The sequence below is a fragment of the Brachyistius frenatus genome, unplaced genomic scaffold, assembly GCF_029030835.1.
Source record: "Brachyistius frenatus isolate BFR_SWC_R1_liver_20210118 unplaced genomic scaffold, ASM2903083v1 Contig_125, whole genome shotgun sequence".
Classification (NCBI taxonomy): Eukaryota; Metazoa; Chordata; class Actinopteri; family Embiotocidae; genus Brachyistius; species Brachyistius frenatus.
In genome coordinates this window covers 47,505-58,873 of record NW_027210724.1, presented here as the reverse complement: position 1 = coordinate 58,873, position 11,369 = coordinate 47,505, and the positions used below count along the sequence as shown (strand labels likewise).

General features: G+C 40.3%; 1 protein-coding gene across 1 annotated transcript; it reads left to right on the top strand.

Moving 5' to 3' along the window:
* Positions 1–834: 834 nt before the first annotated feature.
* LOC138629994 (WD40 repeat-containing protein SMU1-like) lies at positions 835–10,565 on the top strand. The gene is made up of 12 exons (XM_069714072.1): positions 835–1,106; positions 2,145–2,355; positions 2,455–2,607; positions 2,691–2,807; positions 3,567–3,689; positions 4,210–4,329; positions 4,615–4,740; positions 5,032–5,150; positions 7,130–7,256; positions 7,420–7,581; positions 8,842–8,994; positions 9,295–10,565. Exons 1-12 carry the CDS (start codon positions 1,081–1,083, stop codon positions 9,391–9,393), a joined length of 1,536 nt encoding a protein of 511 aa, XP_069570173.1. The 5' UTR covers positions 835–1,080; the 3' UTR covers positions 9,394–10,565.
* Positions 10,566–11,369: the final 804 nt, after the last annotated feature.

Here is an 11,369-nt window from a genome sequence, read left to right as displayed (position 1 = left end):
GTGGTCTATGAACAGCTGTGAGCATCTGCTGCATCCTGTAGTTAGTGCTAACAGTAAGTCTTGTCCACATTTGACTTTTTATGAATAATATTGTCAGGTTTGGTGATTTATGTAAGTCGTTTAGCTCTGTCTTGCCATGTGTGCATTCTGTTAAAATTGTAAAATTTCAATTCATGGAGCCTTACAATTAAACATACTATTATCTTACAGTGAGGGCTTTGTCTTTAGTTGTCTCTGATCTATTAACTGGTGGCTCATCTATTTTATTGTACGTGATTTGGTATCGACGCTGGTCTGACAGTCAGGCCCCTGAAGGTGCTCTGCAGAATTAACGACGCATAATAGTGCTAATAATGAGTCTTATTAATGAGTAACGAGGCTTGCTTACCAACAGATTCGTTTTGCAGGTGTGGGTCTGCCCGCAGAAGCAGGCCGATTAACGTCTGAGTGAAGTGGCAGTGCCGCAGCTGATTAACCCTCACAACCCACTGAAGCATGAAACCCGCAATGTGTAATTAGAGGAGACGGCAGACATTGCTGTTAATCACGATGTGTACAGGGACTTATAACAGAGCGCTCAGTGTAAAGATGCTCATCAGGCACAGACGCACCCGCCTCTGCATCTGCATATTGATGAGCAGGACAGAGGTGATTTTCCGTTAGAGGACAGAGGGCAACGTTTTGGCACCGGAACAATGGTTCCTACAGGGGAGAACGCTCTGAGCCACAAGGTTCCGTCTGTGGTGCTGATGCTGATGCTGCTGCTGCTGCTGTGGCTGGACTGCATCGGCGGCATGTCGGAGCGCAGCTGCGTCTCCCGCACACAACGTGCTCGGGAACATCTTTCTTCCATCTATTGGGTTGCGTCAGGGAGGAGGCGCAGCTCCAAGACTTTGTGTGGCAGCGGCAATCACAGGGTTTGGGACTGCTGCCCGTCGCAATAAATGCGAGACACAAGAGAAGCACGTGTAGTGGGTGGTCCTCAGCAAACGGCTTTCACGTGGCTCTAGCGAGCCCCGAGCTTAGCCGCCACCGCGTCAGTCCGGTGCGGCAGCGGCAGCAGCAGCAGACAACATCAGCATGGCAATGGAGATGGAGCCCAGCGAGTAAGTGCGCTCTGGTTTCATTTGTTTGTATGTAAATGAAAACTTTTAAGTGGTAGTTTGGTTAAGAAAGCGGACGAGTAATACCACCTGTTCGACTATGCAAAAAGAAAACATGATGGTTTTCTCAGATAGAAGTGCGTGGATGTATTACGCACTACGCGTCAAGTTGGACTAATGCATCTCCAGATTATGATAGCACAATTATAACTTTGCTGCGATGTTTTCGCCTTCCTGCATGTTTCATTTAGAGAAATGAACTATATAAATGAACGTAAATTCAGCCTTTACATCTGTCTTTTGAAATTACGCTGTTATTCATTGTCTGTGTACATTTTGTGCACCCATGTGGCGTTTATGTTGTGGAACCTCCCATTCAATCACAGGTAGGCTTTCATCATAAATAGCTTATGTTTATTGTGTTCAAATGGACAGTTTCTCAGGCGAGGCTGTCCAAATGATTGCATTTCATTTAGTGTTGTTGATTATGCTGAGCAAGAAGTAGTTGTTTCATCAACATGTGTCTGTTGATGAATTTAACTCTGGGCCCCTGGCACAAATGTGGGTGTGCTTTTTTTTTTAATGGTTAGTTATTTTGCCCTCCTGTGGGTAAACGAGGGGATGTACTGCAATAGAAGATCATATATTGGTAGGTTTTTATGGCGGGAGGTTAAACGGCAGTAAATTTCTTACAAAAACATGCTTAGAGCATCAACGGGTGATGTTAATCTTTCAGCGAGTGCTGCTGTCTCTGCATGTGAAATATCCTAAAACTTAGTGTCCTGCAGGACGATGCTGATAGAGTGACAGCACAGGGGAGGATAGGACACGACAGAATTATGTCCGGTAGATGGCTCTGATATGGGAGTTCAAACAAAGCCAAAGTCAAAGGACGGAAGTCCACATGAGGCAGGATCACTGCAGAGTCACATATAAGCCTTTCTTCTTTTTGTGGCCACATGTGTGACAGCATCCAGACAAAAGTGTTTCTTTGTTTTCAGTCTTGTTTTGTGGCTAACAGTTCCCCCCTCATCTCGGTAGCGTTATCCGCCTGATAATGCAGTACCTGAAGGAGAACAACCTCTACCGAACACTGACCACCTTACAGGAGGAAACCACCGTCTCACTCAACACAGTGGAGAGCATCGACAGCTTTTTAGCAGATATAAACAGAGGCCACTGGGACTCTGTCCTGCTGGCCATCGAGTCCCTCAAGTTGCCCGACAACACACTTATTGACCTTTATGAGCAGGTGAGTCATCTGTTGTTCACCGAATGCATTTCTTGGCTTTTTTTTTTTTTTTTTTTTTTTTAATGGGCAGCCTCTGATCATCATTGATCTCCACACCAGGTTGTAATGGAGCTCATTGAAATGAGGGAGGTGGGTGCCGCTCGCTCACTCCTCAGACAAACCGACCCGATGATCATGCTGAAGCAGACCCAGCCAGAGAGGTACACCCATTTGGAGAACCTGCTTACATGCTCCTACTTTGACCCTCGGGAGGTAAGGACACTAAAGTTTGTACACTCAAACAAAGTTAATGACAGAGTCCTTCACGAGATAGCGTCCTTACGTTCTTACTGCAGGCGTACCCCAAAGGCAGCAGCAAGGAAAAGCGGCGCAGAGCTATAGCTGAGGCTCTAGCGAGGGAAGTCAGCGTGGTGCCCCCGTCTCGCCTCATGGGGCTCCTGGAGCAAGTTAGCGTGAGTATACGGATCGATATTCTTCTCAATACTCACTCTAATTACATCGCAAGGGAAGCCACTTAGTCGATGCACATAGCACTCTTTGATTGTGACTCAAAGTTACCAAACCGTTTCCATCACTTCTCTCTTTTTCTCTGCTGCTGCTGTCATGTATATAAAACCTTAATTAGTGCCACTTAAAAACCCTGAAAACACATTTTATAGTCAGCTTCTTTTTAACACAAAGCTTAAGTGGCCAAAATGTTTCCTTGAATTGCTTAAAAACTACATCCTGCTGTTCTTTTTTTTTGTTTTGGTATTTAAACAGAGAGTGGTTACACAAGTGCTGCCACTAAAACTTTTTTAAGGAACTGCAATATTTCCAGTGACCACCATTCTGTTGTCAGTCAAAGCCTTTCTAATGAAGCGTGATATACAAACAAAAATATTGGGAAAATAATTGAGCTGCAAGTCAGAGTTTGGCAAGAAAAACCTTTTACATTTACATTATTAAGTATATTTTATAGGATTTTATATGTTCTTTATTTTGTGAACGCCACAATTTCAAAAAATGTTTGCCGCCAGAAGTTGTTAATTTTCAATTGCATTTCTTTAGTAAACAGCAACACTACAACGAAAACTCCATTCAGAAGATACGTTTTGATATAAAAATTGGCACCGCTTTGTATTTTTTTTATTTTGGTTTGATTTTGTCACTGACTCAGGAGCCACGCCCACCTTATGTTTTATCTTGATTGTTTTCCGTCCGCGCTCCAGTCCATGAGACTACAGCAATATCCGGATCATCTCTCCCCTGACATGACCATCGACACTTCAGGCAACAAGGAGAGATACGTGGAGAAAGAGAGCTTTCCAACGCAGCTGTACCGCCACATCAAGGTACACAACACGGGCCCTGGCCCTGATATACAATGACATTATGTTTGCATTTTGTAGTTGTAAAGAAGACCTTGTTTTCTGGATGAGTTGACATTCTTTTTGTTTCCTTGGTCAGTGACTCAACACACACACACACACACACACACACACACACACACACACACACACACACACACACACACACACACACACACACACACACACACACACACACACACAAACTAATTGCTATCTTTCACCTGAGGGCACTTACTCTCGTCTCTGGCTGTGCCCTCATCTCTCACATCCACATGGAGCTGTCTGAGTTACTCATCCTTGGTTTTGCTCTGTCCAAGGTGATAAGTGACAACGGTCCGCCCACACAGTAGAAGTCCACTGGAGAACTTTGCCTCCCTGAGGTCACCTGATATTAATTTGTGTTTTGAATTTCTCCTTAACTGAATTGCAAGGCTGCAAATCAAACAGGAAAGCATGCTGTGTGGAAGTGTTAGTGATTTCTATGCGTGTTTTGAATCTGCAGTTTGGACGTCGGTCACATGTGGAATGTGCTCGTTTCTCACCTGATGGAAAGTATTTAGTCACGGGATCAGTGGACGGGTTTATTGAAGTCTGGAACTTCCACACTGGAAAAATTAGTAAGGTAAATACTTTTATATCATGATGCTAAATCTAAGATTTATTTTTACATCTTCTATACAAACTTTTTGTTGTGCATTCATGTTGTTTGTATTTATTTGCCAGGTCTCTTTTCAAAATACGATTTTAATCTTAATAAGACTATTTCTGGTTAAATAACTGAAAAAATACATTATACTGCAAATACATATACATAGATAGTAGATATAAACAGGTCTCTAATTATTGCTTTTATTTGGTTTATTTCATTTATTTCCCTGTTTTGTGTGTGTTTGCATGCATGAATCAGGATTTAAAGTATCAGGCCCAAGACAGCTTCATGATGATGGATGAAGCTGTGCTCTGTATGTGCTTCAGTCAGGACACAGATCTACTGGCCACTGGAGCTCAGAACGGCAAAATAAAGGTTGGATCGGTTGATATTCTTTTGAGTATTTGTGTAATAGGAACACCCAATAACGGTGTCCTCATTTAACGTTGTGACTAATTAACACTATGGAGATGAAAAGATTCCACAGCAATGTCAAAATATAAAGCAAATTGTATCCACATAGTTAATAACGTTTTTTTTTCTTCTCTTCCAAAACGTACGTGTGTGTGTGTGTGTGTGTGTGTGTGTGTGTGTGTGTGTGTGTGTGTGTGTGTGTGTGTGTGTGTGTGTGTGTGTGTGTGTGTGTGTGTGTGTGTGTGTGTGTTGTTCGTGAAGATCCAGAGTGGCTTGTGCCTGCGCAGGTTTGAGCATGCGCACAACAAAGGTGTGACTTGTCTGACCTTCTCCAAGGACAGCAACCAGGTCCTCAGTGCCTCCTTTGACCAGACCATCAGGTGGGATACGAGGTCGTCATGGTTTCTGCGCGTGTACGAGTGTTTTTGTTGTGGATTTAGACATTGGTATTCATAGTAGTGACATAAGTCATAGCTCAGATTTACACTAAATATAAACATATTTGTGCACTTTATGTGGAGGATTTACAGTGCTTCCCAAGTGGTTCAAATTACATTTAAGTGGACAGTAGACATTGGAAAAAAATGAAAGTGAAATATAAAATTATCTGTGATAAACAAGTGAATTAAAAGAGATAAATACCTGATACAGACAATAGAATTTACATGTTTAAAAATGAATTCTACCATTTAATTAAAAATATATATACATGAAGATAGAACAAAAACAAATGGCAGGAGCTTTGTTCAATTTCAGGAGCCTTGTTGTGGCAGAAGTTGGCTTATTTACTGTGGGAGGAAAGTGAGAGATCTGACTGACCTCAGACATGATTCATAAAAAGTTTTGAAAGTGCAAATACTGTATGGGCATCAGTTCAGATGAAGTAAGGCAGCGAGCTCTTTTTTCATCCCACTGTGGATTAGCACAATGTGGAAAGGAAGATGGAAAACAAACTGGCAAAAAAAAAAATTGCATATAAACAAAAAAAGAAGGATATACAGTATATTGTTGTATTTCTATATTTGACAGTTTATTTCTCTTTTTAGCCATTGAATGGTTTCTCAAAATATCACATTTTAATTGATATTTAAACTGATTGAGCATCTTTTTGTAGGTAATCACATTCTTTTGATATAGCCTGTTTCCAGAGGGTTTACGGAAGAGACAAATGTAAATAAGTGCCCCACAAAATGTCGGACATTATACATACATATATATATATACATATTTTTAAAAACATGCTCAACCAAAATTATAAGATGTCAATAAATGGTAAAGGTAGTCATGCAAACACTGACTATTGTCACAAAATGCAAACTTATTGAGCTATAACTAGTGTGAAAATAATGTAATGTAATTCCATTTGTTCAATTCATTTTATCAGTAATCCTTTCAGGACATATTTAGATGTTTTTATTAAAATCTTGTGATAAATTCGGTGAATTTAGTTTGAGGCTGTCCGAAAAAGAGAGTCTCAACTATTTGTTAGGGGTTCTTAAGTATTTTTGATAATGTTTTGTCAGTAGAAATGCAAAATAAATAAATGTACAACAACTACTTATAAATACAAAAACTGAAAATTTGACTGGGTTCAGCCAGTGTTAGCAAACAGATTTAGAATTTTTCTATTTATTAAGTTATCAGTCCATATGTCAATATTTTTCTTTTATTTGTTGTAAATTTGTAGTTACTAGAAATTGAACGAGAAAGCTCAGGTTCATACAAATAACACATGCCAGCAGTTTATGCCTGACATCACGTTCGTTCACATACATCGTGTGCCTGAATGTATATACGCAGTGCCTGCAGAGTGTACAAGGATGTCTGTTTTTCCACTTCACACACACACACACACACACACACACACACACACACACACACACACACACACACACACACACACACACACACACTGAATCCCCTTCACATTTGAGGAGCTGAGTGTTATTTCGGACTCCTCGGGGTGTGGGCTGAGCGTCTTCGCTGTGTTTGAAGCGCATGTGCTGTGTGGGTGTAGCTGAGATACCATGTGTTCAGGCCCAAAGCTGCAACGTGTTCCTCCGCTCGCAGTTCCACAGGCTGGGAGAACTGTTTACAAACGGTAAATCATCCTCTCGGAGACGAAGGGAATCTGTGCATTAGGCGCTTTGTCATGGTTTTAGCTAATCTGCACCCAGTCACTCACCAGGAGCTAAAAATAACACGTCGGCAGAACAGCAGCACATTTTTGCCTGCTCTCAAGAAAAAAAAAACCTCCTCCTAGAGTTAAAGTCAGGGTTGCACTGCTTTTTTTTTTTTTTTTAATATTTAGTCTCAGTATCTTTTATGACACCTAATTACTCAATAATGTCATTTTCAGGATCCATGAACTGAAGTCAGGAAGGACACTGAAGGAGTTAAATGGCCATTCGTCTTTTGTAAATGATGCATCTTTCACTCGAGATGGATTTCACATCATCAGTGCCTCATCTGACGGCAGTGTGAAGGTACAATTAGCGCTAACCATGTGGAGCCACATTAAATGATGACAGTAATCGACATTTGTGCAGCATCAGCATTATTATATGGCAGAGAAAGAGTTGTAATATTATGAAATTTGGATTCATTCCTTTTGTGTGTTTTTTTATTTTTATTTTTTTTTTATCTTAGATTTGGAGCACAACATCTTGCGAATGCATCCACACTTTCAAATCTCTGTCGAGGACATCTGATGTGCCCGTCAACAGTGTGATTCCTCTGCCCCAGAACCCACAGCACTTTGTGGTGTGCAACCACTCCAATACCGTGGTTGTCATGAACATGCACGGTCAGGTGAGAACTCTCATCCCAAGTCTTTAAATCTGACGGGCAACATTCCGCCGTACTCGTTGGGAAACAAATTCGGGCGACTTTAGAGATTATTTTCACATTTTCATTATCATTGGTCAACTGCATTGTTCACAGAATGTCAGAAAATTGTGAAAAATATCGTTTATAATTTTCCACAGCTCAATATATTCAAATGAATTGTTTTATTTGACCAACGGTAGAAAAACCAAAGGTATTCGGTTTGTAATCACGAATCAACACAGAAACCATCCAATCCTTCATTCTGAGAGGCAGAAAACAGCTGTTTGGTTTTTTTTTTTTTTCTAGAAGAATTATTAAATAATAAATAAATGTTTAAAAACAATTTGACTGCAGCTTTAATTGAAACATTTGAATATTCCTTTCCTGCTAATACTTAGATAAGAAGATAGCAAATATTCTCACATCTGTATGTCCAAACTGTCCAGTCTATAACATTCAAGCCGTTGCAAAAAAAAAAAAGAAAAAAAAAAGAGAGGTCCTACAGTGCTGATTATGTGTGTGGTGAGACATGCCTGTGCCAGCTGGATGAATTCAGGCTCTATTGACAGAGCACGTGCATCAGGGACGTACGCTGGCCGCGCCGGCTTCCTTCCAGCTTCAGCCCTATGCTGACCCGAGTGGGGATAAAATAATGAAATTGTGTGGCTCTTATTGACTTTTCAAATATTATTGGACCTAATGGATCAAATTCTGACAAGTGAAACGCTCAAAACAATTTCGCCATCGTTTTAGAGCTGCGACAGCAGCGGGACCGTGGGCTGTGGTGGAGTTTTTGACATGATGACAGGGTTTTGTAATTTGTCTTACTGGCAGAAGGCGGAGACAAAAGATCTGCACTGCAAGTTGACTAAGATTCTGCAGCTTGCAGCTGGTAAATTGAGCTTAGCGTAAAGTCTGGAAACAGGGAGCAACAGCCTGCCTGTCTCTGTCGAATGGTGACAAAAGATGCCTAAAGATACCTTTAAACTTTACCAGCAAGGATGATATTTCTTACTTGTTTAAGCTATACACAAAATCAAAGTGTAAAACCAAAAATGTTAAATCTTTATGTTATGCCGTGCTACACGGCCGCTAAACTCAACTTCGTAGTGAACATACAGTAAGGAGAGTGGTATCAATCTTCTCATCTTAACTTTTGTCCCTGAAAGTTATTTAATGTGAATCATTTACCTGCACCAGTATACTTGCAGAAGCGTAATGCCCTCTCCTCTTTCTCCTCAGGCTGTAAAGACCTTCAGCTCAGATGCAAAGGAAGGAACTGACTTTGTGTGTTGCACCCTGTCGCCCCGCGGGGAGCTGATCTACTGCGTGGGGGAGAACTTAGTGCTGTACTGCTTCAACTATACGACAGGAAGGCTGGAGAAAACGCTGACCGTAAGCTCCGCTGCTGACGTTCACCGATCATTAAAGTCCGTGAGAGGAGGCTGTATATTAAATTTATTACAAACTAGGGAGAAACGCTTTTTTTTTTAATGTAGTTATTTTTCATCCCACTTTATACTCGGACTGTGTTGCTGCTGCTCATCAGCAACTCTACAGGTGTGTGTCTGTGTGTGTGTGTGTGTGTGTGTGTGTGTGTGTGTGTGTGTGGGAAGTGGAGGGGGGTAACGAGGAAGCAGGGAGGCTGATGGGTAATGGGAGAATGTGTGCTGACGTGTTCTTCTGCACCCACAGATTCACGAGAAAGACGTAATTGGCATCGCTCACCACCCACATGAGAATCTGATCGCCACGTACAGCGAGGACGGCCTGCTCAGACTATGGAAACCCTGAACTGTCTCCTCTCCTGCGTCGTAATGTGGAAGACTTAAGACAGCCGCTCACCCGATTGTAAGGCAGTTCATTTCATTCTGTTTCACTGTGAAATAAACAAAAGAAAAGTTGACCAAAAAAAAAAACCCCATCAACAAATTACAAGCGACCCCACTGAGAGGTCCATTAAGTAGCTGTTCCTGAGCTCTTGAGCACGTCACACCGTCTTTATGAGCAGATTGGCTCTAAAAGCTTAAACTCAAACCGATTCCATGACAACAGCGACAACTCCGCCTGCAGATGAAGTGTATGTCACGTGACCAAAAGCTCCCGTTTCCGAGGTCGTTGAACTTTGAACGTCAAAACATGGATTGGTATTTTTGAATTGAATCATTGTAATTTTTGCCAGTGATTTCAAGGTTGATAGCCACTGCCAGCATCTCTAAGGTCGGATGGTGTATCAGAACGATTTTGCTACAAATGTAAAAAAAATATTTATTTTAATCTTTAAACAATGATTTAAAAGGATGAGGCTGTCAATATTCTATATTTTCTTATCGTCAATGTCACAGCCAACTATATTTTTTGAGTTCCTCACCATGTTTTCTTTTTTGTCCTCGTTTATAAACTTGAATTGGGACTAAAAGAATATTTTTAATCAACTTACCTGGCATTATTTATGAATGAAATTAGTTGTATGTATTGACTAATTTGTAAAGTCTTTGCTTTATTAACTTTTGAAGCTCTGTCTAAGTCCTCTGTACTTTACACACTCTTCCTCATGGATGATCCAACTTCACCGGTGCAGTTTGAATCCCCGTTTTCAACTCTTCTGTCTTTGCTAGACATGAAAATGCATGATGGTGAACTGTCGTGAAAAAAAATATTTATAATAGAAACCGCCTCTTGTTTGGGCATTACAAACAATATCAGGTATATGAATTGTCAACTTTGGTTTATAATAATGTTTTTGTATTTTGTATTCGATGATCATGATTCAAATGTGATTTGTTTTGTTCTGTGTGTTCCCTGCATGCTACCTCACTGCACTGTCTAAACGTGGCTCGACAATACATTTAGCACCTCTTTAAAATATGCATGATGCCTAATGGTAAACCTTAATGGAGCTCCCGTTCTGAATCCTGTGTGTGTGTGTGTGTGTGTGTGTGTAATAAATGCGTCTGATACGGTCACGTTATTGTTATTTTGTAGCACTGACTGTAGTTGGTGTTCCTGGACGTACAGTACGACTGCAAGAAACAGCTACTTATTTATTATTTATATTATTATAGTATTTATTTTCTGTACTAACTGGTACTCTCGTCTGTCCTTGTACTGTCAACGCATAAATAATGTTCAGTTGTTGCACTCTATTTTTGGTATTTCCATTATGGTGTGTATATATATATAAATATAGATATATATATATATATGCCAGACATGAAAAATGACTATCAGTAAACTTTGAAAACTGCCAGTGTTTGTGATTTTTTTTAGTTTTTTTTTTTTATAAATAACTTACTTATGCATCAGATTTGTTCCCTAAATTAAAGTGTTTTTGGGTATTGCAACAATATCTAAAAAAAAAAAAATGTAGTTTAGAAAACCCGAGGTATTCCCCAAATGGTACTATTAGTTGATGACTAATAGTTGAGTCATGATGTCACAACACAAACTGGAGTTTAAAAAAAAAAAAAAAAAAAATTTTTTTATTCAGTGTCACAGGTTAATAACAACCATTGCCAATAAAGTGTCAGGAAATAGTTATGTCTTGGTCATGTCTTCAAATTGTTATGATGATGCAAACATATCTGATGTACCATCGCAGTCAACCAAAACCCCGCAAATATTTCTGTTTGAAGGCTCGAGTCAAGTTTCACTCACCGACCTTAACGGTTGATCAGTAATTAAAAACCTCTGACAATTGATTGATCACCGATGAGGTGGCCAAAGAAAGATACGTTTTGCCAATTTCAGAACCGTAGCCGTAAATCTTC

Bases quoted from the DNA above. Each gene is read 5' to 3' on its own strand.
- LOC138629994 (XM_069714072.1), top strand. From the start codon at position 1,081: ATGGCAATGGAGATGGAGCCCAGCGA. The intron at 2,808-3,566 runs GTGAGTATACGG...TCCGCGCTCCAG, and splicing joins GGCTCCTGGAGCAAGTTAGC to TCCATGAGACTACAGCAATA. The intron at 8,995-9,294 runs GTAAGCTCCGCT...CTGCACCCACAG, and splicing joins GGCTGGAGAAAACGCTGACC to ATTCACGAGAAAGACGTAAT.